The sequence below is a fragment of the Eleutherodactylus coqui genome, chromosome 1 (genome assembly GCF_035609145.1).
Source record: "Eleutherodactylus coqui strain aEleCoq1 chromosome 1, aEleCoq1.hap1, whole genome shotgun sequence".
Taxonomy (NCBI): domain Eukaryota; kingdom Metazoa; phylum Chordata; class Amphibia; order Anura; family Eleutherodactylidae; genus Eleutherodactylus; species Eleutherodactylus coqui.
In genome coordinates this window covers 270594403-270617226 of record NC_089837.1, presented here as the reverse complement: position 1 = coordinate 270617226, position 22824 = coordinate 270594403, and the positions used below count along the sequence as shown (strand labels likewise).

Genomic DNA, 22824 nt, shown 5'->3' with positions numbered 1-22824 from the left:
TTATGAGTTGTCAAGTCTGCAGACAGCGGCCTCTGTTCCTCTCAACAGGGAAGCCCCTACAACCACCACTCTCTATTTCTTCTTCACAACATCACTTTTTTTCATTCAAGAAGACTCACGGTTCTTTGTTGGTTAAGTCATTTCTTGTTGTACCTCTTCCTCCTCTGTTCTGTTCTTTGTGGGTAGAATCATTTCTTTCTGTACCTCTTTCTCCTTGTGCTCAAGAACCTGGTACCGTTTCCCGAGCAGTATGGGTGCTGGCTGACTCCTGATCCTCCTGCTTCTTTGTATCACGTTTCCATTTCTCGGTTTCAGCAGGTACACTGGACATTTCTTTTCCTTCAACATTTTGAAGACTTTCTTCTACTCTGTCAAGGAAATCCTTATCTTCCTTAATACGTTTCAATGTAGCTATTCTCTCCTGAAGACTACGCACCTTTTCCTTCAGTAGAGACACAAGCATTTCTGGCAGGTGAGGTTTAGCTTTTCCTCTGGTAGGTCTGTAAACATATAGTATACGTTGCAGCTCACGATATGGCTCATCTCCTTTTCCATATATAACCTGTAAAATTCTACTAAGCGCACGATTTGGAGATGTTCTCCGAACACCTAGACCTGACTAATCCCAGCAATCTTCCCAATTAAAGTGATTCTTTGCTCTTCCCAGAATGCAAGAGCAATACCTGGGCACATCCTGAAGATACTTCAGCAGACCAGCCTTCGCTTTATTTGGAATAATTCAATTCCTAGGGTGTCGCGTTCTACTTTGTTCAGACATAGACTGCAGGGAGGATTGGGAGCCCCATATATATTCAAATACTACCAAGCTGCCCAAGTGGCCCAACTAGCCCTCCTTCATTCCACAACAAATGCGCTACTTTGTGACTAAGTGACTAAGCCTATTTGCGCCTTAATGGCCAGGCCAATAACTCTGTAAAGGTTTTAAATATCCAAGTAATTCTGACATTTTTTTTCACCATATATTGTACTTCATTTAGGTGGTAAAAAAAACTGATAGAAATTTGTGTATATTTAAAGTTCCAAAATTGTGAAAATTTAAAAAAAATTTTTTTTTTCTTCACATTTTCAACTCAATATGTCAAATATGTGCTAACATACTGTTCAAATTTTTGATGAGACATATATTTCCATCTGTTTTGTTTTTTTAACTATCTAAGAGATGTACCAATTTAACATTAATTTTGAGGAAACATTTTGAGGAACATTTTGTTTTCATACACCAAGCCAAAATTGCAAAGTCTCATATGTATCAGAAAGATAGATAACCCCACAAATAACCCCATTTTAAAGAATAAACATCTTAATATATTCACTGAGGTGTGTCATGAGTATTTTGACCGCACAGTTTCTTTTCTGGAGTTAAAGCAATTTATGTCCTTTTAAAGACAGTTTTTTTTCTATACTAAACATGAAAGTGAGGATTTGCACCCCAAAATGTATAATCCTGTTTGTCCTGTGTTCAGAAACATTATGGCCCTAATCTTATGTTTGTATGCACATTTGGGGCCCAAACTGAAAGGAGCAGCTGGAGGCTTTCAGAACAGAAATTTTGCTTGAAGGTGATTTAGGCCCCATTGCCCACTTGTAGAGCCCTTGAGCAGCCAAAACAATGGAGAATCGCCACAAATGACCCTATTTTGAAAACTAGACCCCCTTAACAAATTCATCTAGGGGTGTACTGCATATTTTGACCCAACAGTTTTTGAATGAATCTAAGCAAAGCAGAAGGAAAAAAAATTATGATTTTCATTTTTTTGGCAATTGTGTCATTTTAAAACCCTTTTTTTTGTACAGCACACATATGAATTTTGCGCACTACAAAATAGATACCCCTATTTGACCTGAGTTCAGAAACATACCCATTGTAGCCCCAATCAGCTTACTGGAGACATGGATAGGCCTGTAATGGAGGGAGCACCCATTGGATTTCAGGGCACAACTAAATGAATTCCAGGCACAATTGCTCACTTCTGCAGAAAAAAAATGAACTCCCTAAAAATAATCCACCCCCCAACTTTTTTAGCATTCCCTAAATCTTAGATAAAAGTAATAATGTAAACTGTGTGATATCTCTGAAAACAAGGGTAATTACGGAGGCCTGGTTGGGATGGGCACATGGGGCCATAAAACTGGGTTGCACTCTTTCTTCCATGCTTGCTGCAAACCCAACACAATTTCTTCACCTCAGTGGCAGGGATGTGGTGTAAAAAGTGCCGCTCTGTGAGACTTCATAAGCTTGCTGAGGTGCGGTGGTCTCAAACAGAAGGTATTCAACAAGCTGCTCCTGGAACTGCAGGAAGGTGAGCATTCCCGGGGACTTCATGTAGATTACGTATTACAAGTAGCGCTCTAAATAATGCCAGACTCACACGGCTGTATGCGGAATTTGCTTGGCCAGCTGTGGCCCTGCGAATGGCTGCGTAATGTACTACGCATAACTGCATACTCATACAGGCGGTCATAAACAAAAAAAGGTGCACTGTGCATATTTTTCCCACCGTCACTTAGTGATAACGGTGGTACCAGCAGCCCATACACAACGTACTTGCGTATCGGCTGCGGGTATGTCCGCGACCACAGAGCACAATGGGCTCTATGTTGCGGATATCCATGGTAAAATAGAACATCCTGCGTTCTGTTTTCTGCGAGTGGATTACATAATTCTGACCTGCTAATGTGAGCGAAATTGTGTGATCTAATGCATTTGATAGATCTGCGTATTATCGCGGATCGAAAGCATGTGGAATCCGCAATTCCTATTTGGCTGTGCGAAACCGACCTAAGGTAGATCGCCACCTTTTTATAATGTGACCGGGGATCGCTCAACGAGGCTAACGGTCACTGCTCCAGGCTCTCGGCTACCTGGTAGCCGAGAGCTAAGAGATTTTAAATTTCCCAGGCCCTCCCCAGCTCCTGCATGAGTCAGTCATTTTGCTGGTGGGCGCGTGCACAGAAGCCGGGGAACGTCTGTGGAGGAGAATAGCGTCGGGGTTCAAATGTGGAGGCCTCCAATAAGAAGTTTCATCTCCTCTCATCAATCGCATCGGTGAGAGGAGATTAAACATCAAGTTTTAAAAAAAAAACTTCTATGTGATCGCCATTATTGATTGGATAACGGCGATCACATGACCGCGGACTGCTTACCGCGGCCCTCAATCACTGCTCCTGGCTGTCGGCTACCTTTAGTAACCAGGAGATTTAAAATTTCCCAGGCCTTCCCCAGCTTCTGCGCTTGCGTCCACCATTTTGCTGATGAGAGAATGCGCCGGAGCTAGAGAAAGGTTAGCGGATAAAGAACCCATCAGGGCACATTGCCGAATGCCTCCCCTCACGGATCGGATCTGTGACGGGGGGGTGAAACTTTAACTTTTTTTTTTTTTCACTTTACATGATCGTGATTATCCATTGATCACATGACCAGGGCCTGTAGCCGCCTGTGAAATCTCCAGACTCTCGGCTACGTTTGGTAACTAGGAGCAGAGAGATTTTAAATTGAAGCTGGGGTAAGGTCTGCAGATAAATCTGGGGCCCTAGGTACGTAATTTCATCTCATCTCACGGATATGATCTTAGACTGAAACTTTTTAACGACTTTTTAAACTCTTTTTACTTTATATGATTGCCGTTATCCATACAGTGGTCCCCGGTCACATCTCCCTGCTCTCAGCTACTCGTGCTAGCCTGGAGAAGGGAGATTTTAAATCTCTCCGGTCCCTGCCCAGCACTCCAATCCCACGAGTGAGAGATGTAGTCACACAATCAGGGGTAAAGCCCTTAAGAGACTTTTATGGGGAGACCAGACCTCCACCGAGGGCCTGGCTGAAATATTTCCAGATGAGGGGGTATGTAGAATCCCTGACGCCTAGAGGATTCTGTACCTTGCCACTGACGCAGTTTGAAGATGTCTGTATGTCGGCGTCCCCCGTTGAGCATGGGATCTCGTTGATATACAGATTGTTGATAGCCCGCGGAACAGAGGATGACCCTCCCAGCTACGCAGCACAGTGGGAGCGGGAACTGGGGGTAACATTTACAAGCGCAGATTGGAAGAGGGCCTTTCTCTTGTGCCACAAGAGCACTAAATTTGGTAGAATTCAAGAACAGAATTTTAAAATTCTATCACGCTGGTATAGGACACCGTTAAGACTGCATCAAATGGATGCCTAGGTTTTCTTTATATGTTGGAGATGCTAAGGTAATACAGGAGCAATGCTACACATCTGGTGGGAGTGCCCCTCAGTCACTGAGCTGTGGAAAAATGTAGAGCTTCTTTACAATAATATGACCAGATCGACGGTGTCCATCACAGCAAAAAATGGCCCTTCTACTTATGTTACCAGGGTCCTTGGCAAAGATTAAGTCAGAACTATTGAGATTGGTTATCCTGGCGGTTAGGATGTCTGTCCCTGGTTTGTGGCGCTCCACGGTCCCCCCCACAAGGATTGTATGGACAGAGAAACTCAATACACTTATAAGATATGAAGTTGAGGTAGCAGAGGAGGAACAGGATCGCACTAAGTCCTACAATCTCTGGAGCCCATGGATTGCCATGAGAGCATCAGCGGCCTTTGAGAATTGGTTGAACGAACACAGGCAATCTGGATCCCTAGGGGCTTACGGATTCCAGTACGCAAGGCCTTTCCCTCTCCCCTTCCCTACCCCTGTCTCCCCCCCCCCCCCACCTCCCCAGCTGAGTTTACGCCTTTCCCTTTATTTTTGTTATATTTTTTGATTTCTTTTTCTTTAAGAAGTTACAGTGTATTCTGCGAAAATCACGAAATATCTCACAGTGATACAATGGTGTCACATTCTGACTGAAGAGTAAGAGCAGATCAATATTGTACAATGCTGTTATATTGTTTATTGAAAATGTTTAATAAAAAAGAATTGAAACTAAATCTCTCCGGCCTTCTGCGCATGCGCTTGACATTTGACATCTGGCACGCATGGAAGGACCAGAACGCCGGGGGACATCGCGGAGGACAGAGGCGAGTACATTCAGCTCCCCTTATGGATCTGAAACTTTACTTTCTTTTTACTTTTATGCGATTGCCATTATCCTGCGGCCCCTCATGACAACTCCAGGCTGTCGGCTACAAAAGGAGTATTGGCGGTCACTAAGGGGTTAAAAAACTTGTTTTTCACTGTAAACTCTTTTTTCTTAATAAAGTTTTGTAGTTCAAAAATGTCCTTTTATGACATTTGATAGCAAAAAAACATTTACGTTGACTGTATAGAAACATATAGCCATACATTTCCATTGACTGGAATATTAAAAAGTTGTATACGTTTTCACACTCTTTTTGTGGGACAGAAAGGCGTAGTACAAGTACACTATGCTTTCCCATTCCACAAAAAAAGAAAAAAACCTGTTTACATTTTTTGAACTACGTTCGATCCATTCTGGCCTGTGGGTACATGAAACTAGACTATTTTTGGATACTAGTGTAAATAGCCCCTTAGAAAGATAGTGGCCCAACTGCTGGTACATCCACCAATTACTAGAATTGGGGAGCCAGAGTCTGGCAACAGTGGTGGAGTATGTTTGCTGCCAGAAAAAGCATTGTACAGCAGTCGACTATAGACTTTCACTACACCAAAATATACTTCAAGAACTTACTATAGGCATTCAAGCAACACATTGTAAGACTCCATCATACCTGCTTTGTGGGTAGGGTAATAGTCTAATATGATGCTGCGGAAAGTCATTTGTATTGCTCCTCCAGATACTAAATGTAAACAGACAAGGTGGTATTATTTCAGCATAATTTTAATTGTGGCAAGGAAAAAAAGAATTAAGAAATCAAGTACGGTAATTGTTAAATATATTCTACTAGATGCCTTTCCAAAAATGCTACTAAATTAGCATGCACAAGTTCAAACCAAAGATATCTACTGAAACATTAGCTCCATATCTCAACCATATTGCTTTGGTAAGAGAAACAAAATGGTATGCAAGTGCAAAACTGTAACATGCCAAAAGTTTTTTATGGAACAAAATTATATAATGCGTATTAACTATTTTTTAAAAGGGTTGTACCATAATTGCATGTTATCCCCAACCTACAGAAAAGCTGATAACTTAAAGATTGGTGGGAGCTGCCTCTGATTGGTCCCTGCGCTCAGCTATTGAATGATAGCACTCACCAATTCATGAATGGGTGAGTGCTGCCTCTGACTGGCTGAGCGCAGGGACCAATCACAGGCAGCTCGCAGCTGTCATTCATTAGCTGAGAGCTGTCTCTGATTGGTCACAGTGCTCAGCCAATCAGAGGCAGCCCATTCAGCAGGCGGGGATTTTAAATCCCCACCTGCTGAATACTACTGAGAGCAGGCTGAGCCCCGGGAGCTGCAGAAAGGTAAGTATTCTTTATTTTTATTGTAATCAAAATTTTTTCTTGTTTTTCAGGAAAGGGCTTATATTTAAAGCCCTTCCCTGAAAAACAATTACAGGATGCTGGTAGCTGGATCCCCTACTGCAGCTGTCATCTGTGACAGCTGTGGTAGGGAATTCTTTACTCCCCGCAGGGATGAAGAATTCCTTTGCTGCATCTGCCACAGATGTGGCAGGTGCAGCAGGGAATTCTTTATCTCGTGGGTATGAAGGAAACATCTGCCGCATCCGGCAGATGTGTTCTTCATCCCCGCGGGAACATGGCCGCAGCGGGCATGTAAGTTTGTCTTTTTTTTTTTTTTTAAACTAAAATTCTTGTTTTTCAGGGCCTTCCCTGAAAGACAATTCAGGGATGCCAGAAGACCATTGCCTTCAATGGAGCCGCCGGCAGCAGCCACGGCTCCAGTGTAGGCAAAACACAGACTTTCATACACGCGTGTTTTTGCGCGTACATAGGTGCGTACATAGGTGCGCACCTATGTACGCACAAAAACATGCTTGTGTGAAGCTACCTTGAGTTGCATTTTTTAAAGGTGCCATTTAATATACCTTCTAATGTGCGGAAAAATGTAAAAAAAATTTAAATGGGGAGAAATTTAAAAATAAGATGTAATTGAAACTTTATTGGCAGTTAGATTTATAGCAATTACAGTGCAATAAAAATGACATGTACTTTGTTCTATAGGTTAGTAAGACTATGGTAAATATAAAATGTTTTTCTATTTTTAAAAAAGGAAATACATTTTTTTCTTAACCCCTTAACGACCAATGACGTACATTTACGTCATGGAGCCGCGGGGCATGTATGAAGAGAGGTTGCGTGGCGACCTCTCTTCATACAGTGCGGGCGTCAGCTGTTTATAACAGCTGACACCCGCGGGCAATAGCCGCGAGCAGCCGCGCGGCCGATCGCGGCTATTAACCATTTAAATGCCGCTGTCAATTCTGACAGCGGCATTTAAATCCCCCGAACGATGTTCGGGGGTCCCGCACGGCCCCCCCGCGGTGAGATCGGGGGAGCCGTGCAGGTGTCATGGCAGCCGGGGGCCTAATGAAAGGCCCCAGGGCTGCCTTAACAGACTGCCTATGAAGCCATCCCCGTGGGGTGGCTTCATAGGCTGCCTGTCAAAAAGCAGTATGACGTAATGCTATAGCATTACGTCATACTGCAGGAGCGATCAAAGCATCGCATATTAAAGTCCCCCAGGGGGACTTCAAAGCAATGTAAAAAAAAGAATCAATAAAGTTTTTTTAAATTGGAAAAAAAAACAAAAGTTGCAAAAGTTTAAATCACCCCCCTTTTGCCATATCTATTATTAAAAAATCTAAATAATAAATTAAAAATATGTATTTGGTATCGCCACGTCCGTAAAAGTCCGAACTATCAAAGTAGCACATTATTTTACCCGCACAGTGAACGTCGTCCGAAAAAAAAAAAAGAAATGCACTTTTTTAGTTACCCTGTCTCCCAGAAAAAACGCAATAAAAAGCGATCAAAAAGTCGCATGTACTCCAAATTGGTACTATAAGAAACTACAGAACATCCCTCAAAAAATGAGCCCTTGCTCAACTATGTTGATGGAAAAATAAAAAAGTTATTGCGCGCACAAAATGACGGCAGAAAATAATTGAAAAAAATGTAATGTCTTTGAAAAAAAAAAGAGGAGTATACTAAAAAAAACCTACACAAGTTTGGTATCGTAGTAATCGTACCGACCCATAGAATAAAGTTATAATGTCATTTTTTTTGCAGTTTGTGCGCCGTAGAAACAAGACGCACTAAAAGATGGCGAAATGTCGTTTTTTTTTCATTTTACTCCACTTAGAATTTTTAAAAAGTTTTTCAGTACATTATATGGTACTTTAAATAGCACCATTGAAAAATACAACTCGTCCTGCAAAAAACAAGCCCTCATACAGTGACGTCGATGGATAAATAAAGGAGTTACGATTTTTTTAAAGGGGGGAGGAAAAAACGAAAATGGAAAAAGAAAAAGTGCCGCGTTATTAAGGGGTTAAACAAAAATTGTATTGCGTCACCATATTTTTGAATACGTAATTTATTTACTTTGTTGTTGATTGGGATATGGGATGGCTCTTTTTTGCGGTGTGAGCTGTAGTTTTTATTAGTACCATTTTGGGAAACTGTACATCTTATTGATCACTTATTATTCAAATTTTTAAGGAGCTGGGGTACTAAAAAGAAGGGAAAAAATAAAAATTGTAATTCTGACATTCCGTCACGGTGCAGGATAAATATTATGATATTTTAAAAGTTAAAGAGCTTTGCTTACACGGCGATACAAAATATGTGCTTTTTTAGATTTTTATGACAACTATGGGAAAGGGTTTTTATTTTTAGAACTTTTAATATTTTTAATTTTTACTGTTTAAAAAAAAAAGATTTTATAAGTGGTTTCTTTTTTCCCCATTTTATTGGGTCCCCACAAGGGATTTGGACTTGCGATCGTTGGATCACTTATATACTGTAATACTGAAGTATTCCAGTTTATAGTATAATGATTTTAATGTTGCCTATGAAGCCTTGCAACTGGCAGAGCTTGATAGCCATCTATGCATGGCGGCTCTAGAAGCCTTTAATAGGCTTCAGGCTGTCATGCTAGCCCATCAGCAACCCCTGAACACGTCACAGATGAACCGATGGGAAACAAGAAAGGGCCCCCTTTCCCTGGTGACTATTAAGATGCGCCATCAGCTTTACCTGCAGTATCTCAACAGTTAACTGCCGCAATCAGAGCTAACTAGCATAGTAGCAGTTACCGGTGGCTGTCAGCTGTCAGAAACAGCATACAGCCACTGGGTATGGAGCATGGTTCCATAAACCCACTCCATTAACCCATCACAACATATTTACGTATTGCGTTCGTGAAGTGGTTAATACAAGTACCTTAAACAAGTATTCCCAGAAAAGGGAATCTATCATCTATAGACAGGATAGATGATTGTCTGCTCACGGGGGTTCCATGTTTCGCTTACAACATCCATTGCAATGTGAAGGGGTTTGAATAAAATGGCATCCAAACACATGCACTGCCACTCCATTCAACTCCATCAGACTGACACACAGAAGCAAAGTACAGTGCCTTGATAACTTCCTGCAGTCCCATAAAGCTGAATAAAACAGTAGTTGGTATGCTCAGCCGCCACTCCATTCAAGCATCTTCTCACTGCAAAGGGTGTTGTAAGAAGAAAAGAGGGAAAGGGAACCTCCTGTTTTCATGATCAGTGAGGGTCTCAGCTGTGGGGCTCACAGCAATCAAAAATTCAAAACCTACCCTTAGAATAGGTGATAAAAATCAATTCAGAGTATGCCCCCTTCAATCAAATAGACAGATATTTATTAAACAAGGGATTTACCTTGGACAGTCTCTTGGTAACCCCACTATTCTGCATTTCATATACGGAGGTTGCTGGCTGTGCTGATGTTTTTCTTGCAGCAAAGACATGTTTTACTGGCAAAGCCCACCAGCACCTCACAACAGACCCCTTACCATTCTATTCTGGGAAACTGCCATAAACAGCAATTGTATTCTGCTAGTAGCACCTGCATGTAGGTAGTGAGGAATACGATTTGCTTAAAAGCTACAGGCTTAGTAACCAGACTGCTACTAATTCTAAAAGGTGTGATGCAGTAAGGAAAAATTCTTTAACACAATAAAGTGGCTATATATTGTAGTATACATACTCTTTGAAATTGTGATATATTGCACTAAGAAGCACATACTGTTTAATTTTTAAATGTTATTAGGTGTTTTCATTGTTTGTGGCATTGTTCTTTAGTAGCTATACCTATATCCCTGACACTGCAGCAACCCTTTAATCAACATGAATCACTTTTACATGTACCTGTACCCGCTGTTTGGCTTTCATCACACACGTGTATTTCTAGCCTTGAGATAAGTAGATGATAAGAAGTTTCTTTTACATCAAATCTGTCGAAGTACTGTCCTAGACTAGAAGAGCTGGCATTTGGAGAGGAAACGTACCACTGTGGATTAGTGGGAGAAGGAACCTGAGGTTAAAAAATAATCGTTATTCATCAGTTCACAGGTATAAAACTAAACTAACCTAAAACTTGTCCACAGAAGTCAAGCGGCTTACCTGCTCGACACCTATTTCCTTTTTTTGCCTCACCGATTTTTGGACAGCTTCACTTAGAGATTTTGTATATGAAAGCAATGCGCGTAGCTGAGAGTCTGTGAGAACCCAAAGCAGTTCATCTAAGAAGAATGAGAGTTTGGAGGAAAGCACCATACAATCTTTAGTCTAAAGAAAGACAAGAAAGAAAAAAAGAAGTAAAACATTCAAAATTTTTACTGAAGTGCATGATCATTCATGATTTCTTTAAAATATTCATGCTACTTGTATATGGATATTTTTTGCATTATTAATCAGTTTATGGCAACAGGGTTCATACAGGTTAATAAAAAAAATGTCCACGACTTTTTCATGATATTTCTATGACAAAATCTTTATTTTCAATGACCCTCGCGGAAGGTTTATTGTTTTTTTAGTTTTTTAAAAATTGTTTTACATACAAAAATAAGAGACACACCCTGCTAAGTCAAGCTATTTCCAGTTAGATAATTTTTTTTTTAATAAAAAATCCCTAACGATAAAAGGCCGGTTGAGAACAAAACTTCAATGCACTTTAACTACTTCCCGCTATAGAACATACATTCTTCCACTTGGATATGCAGCCATTTATGACCACTCTCTGAGAACGATCACTCAGCCAGTTGTGAATCCACCTAACAGTTACCTTGTCAATCCCATATTTGGTCATTTTTTCAATAAGTATAGTATGAGATACTTTGTTAAATGCTTTACTTAAGTCAAGATATACTATACCCACCACATTTTCCTGATCAAGCTAGTCAGTGATTCTGTCATAGAAGGAAATTAGACTCATCTGGCATGACTTGTTTCTTACAAACCCATTCTGGCTTTCGTCAATCACTCCATTTTTATCCAAGTACTTGCATACGTGCTGTTTAATAATTTGCTCAAAGATCTTTCTCGGTATAGAAGTCAGGCTCACAGACCTGTAGTTTCCTGGATCCATCTTCTTCCCTGTTTTGAAGATAGGGACAACATTTGCCCTTTTCCAATCTTTTCAGCCTTCTCTGGTTCTCCAGGAATTTTCAAAGATTATGGCGAGTGGTTCAACAATTACCTCCACTGCTTCCTTTACTATCATAGGATGTAATTTATCTGGACCTTGAGACTTGAATTCATTTAAGGTAGCTATAGATAGCCTGCATTCTTTTATTCCCCCAATAGCGCAGGAAAGAACAGTTGATGTTCCATCTACTTTCTGAGAGAAAACTGATACAAAATAGGAATTTAAAAGTTCGGCCTTCTCAGCATCATTCTTAACCAATTCAGCATTTTCATCTTGTAAGCATCCAATAGCATCTTTGACTATTCTTTTGACATACCCCCAAAATTATTTTCTTATTTCTTTTGGCCTGTGTTGCAAGCCTCAATTCATTATCAGCTTTAGCTTTTCTGACACTTGCCCTACAGTTTCTGCAGACTGCATTATATTCTTCTTTAGATATTCCCCCTCTTTACATTTGATAAACAGATTTTTTTTTAACATGTGTGCAAGTTCTGTGTTCATTCACCATGATCTTTAAAAAAGGTTTCCCATTTTCCTTCTTTTAGGGATTGTTAACGTTTGTGCTTTGAGAATCTCATTTCGCAACATTTCCCAACCTTCTTGAACATTTCTGTTCTTAAGAACATCCAGCCATTGGATTCTTCCCACCCTCTTTCAGAGTTCATTAAAATCTGCCTTTCTGAAATCCAATCTTGAGGTCTGAGTTTTCTCAGGTCCTCCTCCCCTTTTTATCCAAAATTCAAGGATAGCATGATCACTGCCTCCTAAGGTCCCAGACACCTTTAGTTCCTCAACCATTTGCAACCTGTTAGTAAAAATAAGGTGCAAGATAGCAGATCTCCTTGTTTTCTCTTCGACCTTTTGGAAGATGAAGTGGTCAGTAAGCACAGATAAGACAATCCTCTCTCTTAGCAGCTATCTCAATGATTCCCAAACTATATAAAGACCCATTAGATAAGCAAAATTATCGCTCCATTTCTCTTATCAATGTGGATTTAAAATTGCTCACCAAAACCTAAGCCTCACGTCTAAATACCGCTCTGCCATTAATTATCAATCGAGACCAGATCGGGTTTGTTCGGGATAGTCAAGCCTCAGATAATATTCACAGAATTACTCACCTTACACATATCTGTCAGTCCTGGGGCATTCCTGCCATGTTGCTTTCTATGTATGCATACAAAGCCTTTAAAGGGGTTGTCCCGCACCGAAACGTTTTTTTTTTTTTCAACAGCCCCCCCCCGTTCGGCGCGAGACAAACCCGATGCAGGGACTTTAAAAAAAAAACGCACAGCGCTTACCTGAATCCCCGCGCTCCGGTGACTTCTTACTTACCCGGTGAAGATGGCCGCCGGGATCTTCTCCCTCGGTGGACCGCAGGGCTTCTGTGCGGTCCATTGCCGATTCCAGCCTCCTGATTGGCTGGAATCGGCACGTGACGGGGCGGAGCTACACGGAGCCGCTCTCCGGCACGAGCGGCCCCATTGAGAAAAGAAGAAGACCAGACTGCGCAAGCGTGTCTAATCCGGCGATTAGACGCTGAAAATTAGACGGCACCATGGAGACGAGGACGCTAGCAACGAAACAGGTAAGTGAATAATTTCTGATAACTTCTGTATGGCTCATAATTAATGCACAATGTACATTACAAAGTGCATTAATATGGCCATACAGAAGTGTATAGACCCACTTGCTTTCGCGGGACAACCCCTTTAACATTTTGAATTGGTTGTATCTATTCTCGGTGCTCAAGTACTGAAAGTTCCTTACTGAATTTCTTACATGGCTAAAAGTACTATATGCATCCCCTAAGGCTTTTGTCCGCTACAAGGCCTTTGGGTCAGATACCATAACAATCCACCGAGGCACTTGGCAGGGATGCCCTTTATCCCCTTTACTCTCCATTTTAGCTATTGAACCCCTTGCAGTCAAAATTCGCAATAACCCGGATATTAAGGGAATTGAGATTGCACCTGTTCTTTATAAGATCAGCATGTTAGCAGATGATATTCTAATGATGGTATCTTCTCCCCTCACCACAATCCCTAATCTACTGGCGGAACTGTCCAGGTTCCGGTCGATCTCTGGATTGACAATAAATAATGCAAAATCTAAAGCCTTTAATCTCACCCTACTCCCAAATCTGGTCTCTCAACTTCAATCTAATTTTCCCTTTCAATGGTTTATGGGGTCATTAGACTACCTGGGCATAAGATTAACTAATTATTATACATCTCTATATATCTAAAATTATATCCCTCTCCTCTGTAACCTCAGACTGCTCCTAGAAACTTGGAGCCGCTACCATATCTTATGGATAGGAAAAGTAAATTCTTTAAAGATGACACTCCTTCCAAAACGCCTATATTTCTTTAGCATTGGAAGTGGAAAGAAAGAGAAAATTACAGGAATTTTTTCTTTCTTTCCACTTCCACTGTTATTTGTTCTGGAGGCCCACTTGGCTCCCCAGCCTTTATTCCATGCATGCTCTCATCTGATGTCCCTGCATAAGGACCGGGTTTCCTCTTTTTTCACTACTCTGACTGCTTCAAACTATCACCATCTGTGAAGCATTACAGGTCTATCAGGTCAAGACATATAGAGGCGCTATCCAGGCCACCACATTTTGCCTATATTTCTTTAGAACACTTCCAGTTCATGTGCCAGGGCACATTCGGAAAACATTCCAACAATTAAAGCACTTTGTATCCTCTGACCTTAAAAATACCAAATCTCCTTTGACTTTAACACCTTTTGAATCCTATTGCCTCAGGTACCCAAAGACCAAGGGCCTTATCTCACATATATACTCTGGACTCGTCCATTCATCATATCGTGCACAATTAACATATGTATCATGCTGGGAAAGGGATAAAGGTAGTGCCCTCTCAGACGAAGACTGGTCCTAGATCTGGAAATCCACCAATAGAAGTGCCCGTAGCATACAAATGCTGGAAATATCATTTAAAGTGTTATTACGTTGGTACTTGGTCTCCCCATCCCATCCCCCTATATAACTCATGCTGTGCCAGGCTAATCTCCAAAATGCTTTCGCAGCTGTTTATCCCCAGGTGACACACTCCACAATCGGTGGTCCTGCCTCAGAGTTAAAGAGACTTTGGAACAGAGTCTGCTCATTAATATACACAGTAACCTACTGCAATATACATAACAATCCCTGGGAGGCTTTACTGAATAAGCGTATTGGAAATTAGTATCTTTTTTTTTTCCTAGCTACAAAACAAATCATCGCCTAATCCTGGAAACAGGCTTCACTGGATTTCCCAGCAGTAAAAAGTAGAATGGATTGGTATTTAATTAATGACAAATTAACATCAATATTCGAAGATAGACATGAAGGGTTTCTGAAAATTTGGACCCCTTGGATAAACTACACCCTCCCTACCTAAAATAGTGGCCCCCAAACACTATATAAAAGTTACCATTTATAAAACACAACTACATAGCCCTGTACTCCTCCTCTGGACACTGACCCCCCCCCCCCCCAAGAAAGGACCCCCACCCTTTCCTCCACAAACTACTCTCCCTTCCTCTTCATCCTTAAGTAGGTTGGCCCTGGCCAGGACATCTTTGAATTAGTGATTTCTTGGATGTAGAAGTTCATGCATAAACTAAGATCTGATCATTCAGAGCAACATATATGGAATTAGGATTTACCTAATTTGGTATACTATTTGATTGTATTGCAATCACACTATGTTGTACCTGCTATACAATTCCTTGTCAAAATTTTAAAGTTTAAACTCTAGCTCATTTGATTGTATATGAAAATACCGAGTAATAGTTTGATACACCCAGACAAGTATTATAAATGCTATATTATTTACATGTACTCTTATGGCTATCTCGCTACGATGTATTCAATATGTCATATATGATAAACATGTAACTTGTTTGTATCGAATCCTTGTGTAAAAAACCCAATAAAAATTATTTTGAAAAATTTTTTTTTACAGTTTAATAAAAATTGTTACATAAAAAAAACCATACTGTATGCTTTTCAGGTTTTAGCAATATTTCATGGTCTGCAAAAACCTGAATGTAACTTTTAACCTTTAACCCCTTAATGACGCGGCCTTTTTTCTTTTTCCATTTTCGTTTTTTCCTCCCCCCTTTAAAAAAATCGTAACTCCTTTATTTATCCATCGACGTCACTGTATGAGGGCTTGTTTTTTGCAGGACGAGTTGTATTTCTCAATGGTGCAATTTAAAGTACCATATAATGTACCGAAAAACGTTAAAAAAATTTTAAGTGGAGTAAAATGAAAAAAAACCCCGACATTTCGCCATTTTTTAGTGCGTCTTATTTCTACGGCGCACAAACGGCAACAATAACGACATGATAACTTTATTCTATGGGTCGGTACGATTACTACGATACCAAACTTGTATAGTTTATTTTTTATGTCTTTTCAAAGACATTAAATTTTTTTCAATTTTGTTCTGCCGTCATTTTGTGCGCGATAACTTTTTTATTTTTCCGTCGACGTAGTTGAGCAAGGTCTCATTTTTTGCGTAATGTCCTGTAGTTTCTTATAGTACCAATTTGGAATACATACGACTTTTTGATCGCTTTTTATTGCGGTTTTTCTGGGAGACAGGGTAACTAAAAAAGTGCATTCCTGGTGTTCTTTGGGGTTTTTTTCGGACTACGTTCACCATGCGGGAAAAATAATGCGCTACTTTGATAGTTCGGACTTTTACGGACGCGGCGATACCAAATACATATTTTTAATTTATTATTTAGATTTTTTAATAATAGATATGGCAAAAGGGGGGTGATTTAAACTTTTACAACTTTTTTTTTTTTTTCAATTAAAAAAAACTTTATTGATTATTTTTTTTTACATTACTTTGAAGTCCCCCTGGGGGACTTTAAGATGCGATGCTTTGATCGCTCCTGCAGTATGACATAATGCTATAGCATTACGTCATACTGCTTTTTGACAGGCAGTCTATCAAGCCACCCCACGGGGATCGCTTTATAGGCAGTCTGTTAAGGCAGCCCTGGGACCTTTCATTAGGCCCCTGGCTGCCATGACACCCGCACGGCTCCCCTGATCTCACCACGGGGGGGCCGTGCGGATGTTCGGGGGATTTAAATGCCGTTGTCAGAATTGACAGCGGCATTTAAATGGTTAATAGCCGAGACCGGCCGCGCGCGGCTATTGCCCTCGGGTGTCAGCTGTTATAAACAGCTGACGCCCGCACTGTATGAAGAGAGGTAGCCATGCAACCTCTCTTCAGACATGCCCCGCGGCTTCATGACGTACCGGTACGTCATTGGTCGTTAAGGGGTTAAATTAAGATTGCAGTCAGCTCAGAATTGTATTTACCTCTTTGAATGTTTTGCTATCTGACAGACATGGAAGGAAAGAGAAACACAGACACCACAGCTATTCTGCTGAAGGAAAATATATACACGTGGAGGGGAAAGATGAATGAAATGCGAAAAAGACACAGAGAAGAACATAAAGTTTATCTGACAGACATGTATTTCTCTTCCGCCAATTAGCCCAGATTTATGAATCACTTGTGATTCCTAATTAGATTGTATTTTAATGCTATTGGCAATCCCAGACTTAAAGGGGTTGTCCGGCCACACAGGGTAAAATTTTTTATAAAAATGCTGCTTCCCTTTCAGTAAGGATAGTAACACACAGCATACAGGGGCTCACACCGGCAGGCAGATCAGCTGGAATGTCAGTTTCTTACTTTAGAATCTGATGTTCATTGCAGCTTTCAAAGATGGCGCCTCTGTGCTGCCTTCCCACAATGCTCTGCACTCTCCCTCTTCTGTGTGCGTGCTCCCGATTGCAGCAAGAGGCATGAAAAGGCAGGATTTCCGGGCCTTGCTCAGCTCCCGTCCTAGCCCCGCCCACGACATGCCAATGACACGCCCACCTCTATTGAGCTGATCTACAGTCTCTCCCCACCCAGGCCAAGCCCCCTGCTGTAAACCATACTTAGAGGGGGCGTGGCCAGGGGAGACTGTCTGTTATACACTCATGGTTCTGGATAAAATCCTACCATGAGAGTAAACAGCAGTACTGTGTAAAGTGAATGGAGAGGAGCGGGGCAGAGCATAGAGAGAACTCTCCTGCACCCCCCCACTGTGAAACAAGGCTACCCACTCGACAGGCGCCCCCCACCCCCACCCCACAAGTAACACTGACAGCCACCCCTCCCCCACCACAACTACGGTAACACAAACAGACTGGTTGTCAGCACCCCTCCCCCGGCGGCGACCGGTTGTCAGCACCCCGACCCCGACGGATTGTCAGCACCCCTCCCCCAGCGGCGACTGGTTGTCAGCACCCCCGGCGGCGAGTAGTTGTCAGCACCCCTCCCCGGTGGCGACTAGTTATCAGCACCCCTCCCCCGGTGGCGACAGGTTGTCAGCACCCCGACCGATTGTCAGCACCCCTCCCCTGGCAGAGACTAGACCCCCCCCCCCACCACAGTGCCCTCCACAGTACCCCCCAACACATGCCCCCCCACAGTCCCTCCATCCACAGCGTCCCTATACAGTGCCCCCCCCCCACAGTGGCCACCCACAGTGTCCCCCTTCACAGTGCCCCCCCTACAGTGCCCACACACACGCACACGAACAGCACCCCTTGCCCCTCCCCCCTACAAGTACAGCGACACCTATATATAGATAACACAGGACCCACCATTCACAACTGACACAGCTCACCTCCTCCCCTCCCTTCACAGGCAGGATTACACCGTTTGTGATAAATTACTGTGACAGCCCCCCCCCCCTCCCGGCCAACACCCGCAGCGCGGCATATTACTGTCACAGTCCCCCTCCCACCCCACGCGACAAATTACTTTGACAACCTCCCCCCCTCTTCCCCGGGCGACAAGTCTATGTGACAGCACACCCCACAGCGACAAGTCTATGTGACAGCACACCCCACAGCGACAAGTCTATGTGACAGCACACCCCACAGCGACAAGTCTATGTGACAGCACACCCCACAGCGACAAGTCTATGTGACAGCACACCCCACAGCGACAAGTCTATCTGACAGCACACCCCACAGCGACAAGTCTATGTGACAGCACACCCCACAGCGACAAGTCTATCTGACAGCACACCCCACAGCGACAAGTCTATCTGACAGCACACCCCACAGCGACAAGTCTATCTGACAGCACACCCCACAGCGACAAGTCTATGTGACAGCACACCCCACAGCGACAAGTCTATCTGACAGCACACCCCACAGCGACAAGTCTATGTGACAGCACACTCCACAGCCACAAGTCTATCTGACAGCACACCCCACAGCGACAAGTCTATCTGACAGCACACCCCACAGCGACAAGTCTATCTGACAGCACACCCCACAGCGACAAGTCTATCTGACAGCACACCCCACAGCAACAAGTCTATCTGACAGCACACCCCACAGCAACAAGTCTATCTGACAGCACACTCCACAGCGACAAGTCTATGTGACAGCACACCCCACAGCGACAAGTCTATGTGACAGCACACCCCACAGCGACAAGTCTATGTGACATCACACCCCACAGCGACAAGTCTATCTGACAGCACACCCCACAGCGACAAGTCTATCTGACAGCACACCCCACAGCGACAAGTCTATCTGACAGCACACCCCATAGCAACAAGTCTATCTGACAGCACACTCCACAGCGACAAGTCTATGTGACAGCACACTCCACAGCGACAAGTCTATGTGACAGCACACTCCACAGCGACAAGTCTATGTGACAGCACACTCCACAGCGACAAGTCTATGTGACAGCACACCCTACGGCGACAGCACTACCCCTCCCCCAGACCAGCACACTGTCAGACAGCACTACCCCCCTCCCCCAGACACCTGACCAGCACACTGTCAGCAGCCCCACTCCCCCCAGACACCCGACCAGCACACTGTCAGCAGCCCCCCCCTCTCCCCAGACCAGCATACTGTCAGCAGCCCCCTGCCGCAAGACACCCGACCAGCACACCGTCAGCAGCCCCCCCCTCCCCACAGACACCCGACCAGCACACTGTCAGCAGTCCTCACTATCCCCAGACACCCGACCAGCACACTATCAGCAGCCCCCCTCCCCCAAGACACCCGACCAGCACAGTCAGCAGGCCCCTCCCCCCAGACATCGACCACACTGTCAGCAGCCCATCCATCCCCCCAGACACCCGACCAGCACACTGTCAGCAGCCCCCCCCCCCGCCCACAGACATCCGACTAGCACACTGTCAGCAGTCCCCACTACCCCCAGACACCCAACCAGCACACTGTCAGCAGCTCCCACTACCCCCAGACAGACACCCGACCAGCACACTGTCAGCAGCCCCCCCTACCCCCAGACAGACACTCGACCAGCACACTGTCAGCAGCCCCCTCCCCAAAGACACCCGACCAGCACACTGTCAGCAGCCCCCTCCCCAAAGACACCCGACCAGCACACTGTCAGCAGCCCCCCCTCCCCACAGACACCCGACCAGCACACTGTCAGCAGCCCCCCCTCCCCCAGACACCCGACCAGCACACTGTCAGCAGCCCCCCCTCCCCCAGACACCCGACCAGCACACTGTCAGCAGTCCCCCCTCCCCCCAGACACCCGACCAGCACACTGTCAGCAGTCCTCACTACCCCCAGACACCTGACCAGCACACTGTCAGCAGTCCTCACTACCCCCAGACACCCGACCAGCACACTGTCAGCAGCCCCCCTCCCTCAAGACACCCGACCAGCACACTGTCAGCAGACCCCTCCCCCCCAGACATCAACCAGCACACTGTCAGCAGACCCCCTCCCCGCAGACACCGACCACACTGTCAGCAGCCCACCCATCCCCAAAGACACCCGACCAGCACACTGTCAGCAGCCCCCCCCCCCCAGACACCCGACCAGCACACTATCAGCAGCCCCCCCCTCCCCCCAAACACCGACCAGCACACTGTCAGCAGCCCCCCCCCCTGCCCACAGACACCCGACTAGCACACTGTCAGCAGTCCCCACTACCCCCAGACACCCGACCAGCACACTGACAACCCCTAAATTACAATGCACAATGTAGATTACAAAGTGCATTGTAATGGCCATACAGAAGTGCACACACCCACATCACACAATGGGACAACCCCTTTAAGAATGTCTGAGAAAAAGGAGGGGGGTAAGGGGGGGGGGTTTAATGCTGTCTCTAGTTTTACAGGTACGGCAAGAGAAGAGATGCTGAGGCAGGCTGTATCTAAGGAGAAGGTGGCAGAGGAGTCTCTGATTGGTTGTGAGTTTTGACGGGAACAAGCTTTGGAGAAGTATCTATGTTCCCCCACAGCAACAGGATGCTTACTGGCTGTCAAGGGGACAGTAGGAGTTGATTTAAGACATTGCTGACAGGACGGGATTCACATTCCTGTCAGCTACCTTGGATTGTCCCTCCTGCCCTCCCATAAGTTGATCTGTTTTTATGGACTTATCTTTGTCATGGGCATGTTCTTTAAATGGGGTTGCCGCCTGCCGTCTGCGGGTGGGCATGGACTTGAGTTTTTGAATGTTTCATTAGTAGACTGGAGCTTCTAGGGCAAAGTCTACGCAGTTGGTATATATTTGAACTGAATGCCGTGGCCATTTTAATTCAAAATAAGGTGTACTGTCGTTATTTATATTTATTAAATGGTTTAGAGCATAAGATCCCTTGAAGTATTTGAGCTTGTATAGAGGACTTTAGATTTTATAAAAGTGAGCCACACAAGACAGGATATGCAGTGTGCACAGAGAATGAAGTACTATTACGACAAACACTCCTACCTAGGAACTGAAGGCAACTACTGAGGCATGCAAGATGGATTCAGACAAGACTGCAAGTGTGTACACAGGCTCCAGGTATACTCCCAGAGTTGCCCACATATAATTGGTCTATTGGGTGGAAGTATAGGCTTTGTTGAGTCCTCAGTAAAACCAATAAAGTATCTGTAGCCAACTGTTCATATACCTACACTACTAAAGAAGGTGCCCATTATAGAAGCTCAAACCTACCCAAGGAAATAACCCCAGAGGCAGCAGAAATGCAGATAAAGCTGCTAAAAAGTGGGTTTTCTGCTATTAGCAGTCTTGTTTGTGTAGGTAACACAGGGAATAAGGAAAGGTGTGGATATACCTGTTCTAAGTCTTTTGCAGAAACAAGCTACCAGAGCTGAATGAGGCCCATGGAAAAGGAGAAGATGGCACGGGGTCACAGCAGCATCTTAAAAGTTTGTAGGAACTGTAACAAGAGCTCTGTACCCCATGGTGATCCATTTAGTGCATGGCCTCACACCATGTATAGTGTAGAAGCCTTACATTGGATGGCCTTAAGATTCAGTAATGCAGAAATGAGGTTTGCACAAGCCTGCATTATTTGTGTCTGCCATAACCTAGGTTAAATGAGGACAGTAGTTCTTCGAAACGGTCTATGACCATCTTGCCTGTTGAGACTGCAAGTGAATTTCACCTGACTGCTAAAGGTGGGCCAATGAGAGTAGGTCTTTGTTTGTATTGATCCCTTTTTAGATTGTGACTACAACTATAAAAAAAAGAATACAGCTAAGAAGACATTTTCTGAGGTAGTAAATAAAGTCCTTGAGATAATAGTGGAAACTACTTTTTTTTTAACAATCTGCAGATGTGACTGGGTATCAGAATGCATTTTAATACACTGATTTAGATTTATGACTAAATGTGTTCTTTGCTAGACTCAGGTTTTATTGGAAGCCATAACATCCAAACTGGTAAGTGGGTAGTACTTGAAGCAGCGATGCAATGGCAGCATTCCAGACGTAGAAAGTGAAAAAAATACTTTATTCCCCCATACACTGCTACGTTTCGACCCTCTCGGGGTCTTTGTCACGTATAAAGTTAAAAAAATACTTTATTCCTCCATACACTGCTACGTTTCGACCCTCTCGGGGTCTTTGTCAAGCTTGACAAAGACCCCGAGAGGGTCGAAACGTAGCAGTGTATGGAGGAATAAAGTATTTTTTTCACTTTATACGCCTGGAATGCTGCCATTACATCGCTGCTTTGAAACACTGGATTATACCTAGGGGGTATTTGGAGGCTCTGACCCCCACGCTTTGGCGCGCATCTATTGGACTTGTAAGTCCCCCTTTAAATAGATTTAAAAATCCTGAGGTGTGCTGTGGGCTATCGGAGTGGATTACGAAGTGGGTAGTACTTGAACACCACATGATCCAGATTCAACTTGCTGTGTCCATT

At 43.8% G+C, this 22824-nt stretch overlaps 1 protein-coding gene across 6 annotated transcripts in view; it reads right to left on the bottom strand.

The window, feature by feature from the left end:
• Positions 1-22824, bottom strand: part of BLTP3A (bridge-like lipid transfer protein family member 3A) — a 243303-nt gene that overhangs the window by 129091 nt on the left and 91388 nt on the right. For all 6 annotated transcript variants that reach the window (XR_010793253.1, XM_066608943.1, XM_066608930.1 and 3 more), the window contains exons 7-9: positions 10537-10701; positions 10282-10447; positions 5681-5749 (exon numbers count right to left, since the gene is read on the bottom strand). Coding sequence is in view for 5 of the 6 variants with exons in the window: in XM_066608943.1 (XP_066465040.1) it covers positions 5681-5749; positions 10282-10447; positions 10537-10701 (400 nt within the window). In the remaining variant the exon portion in view is untranslated. The remainder of the gene's footprint in view (positions 1-5680; positions 5750-10281; positions 10448-10536; positions 10702-22824) is intronic.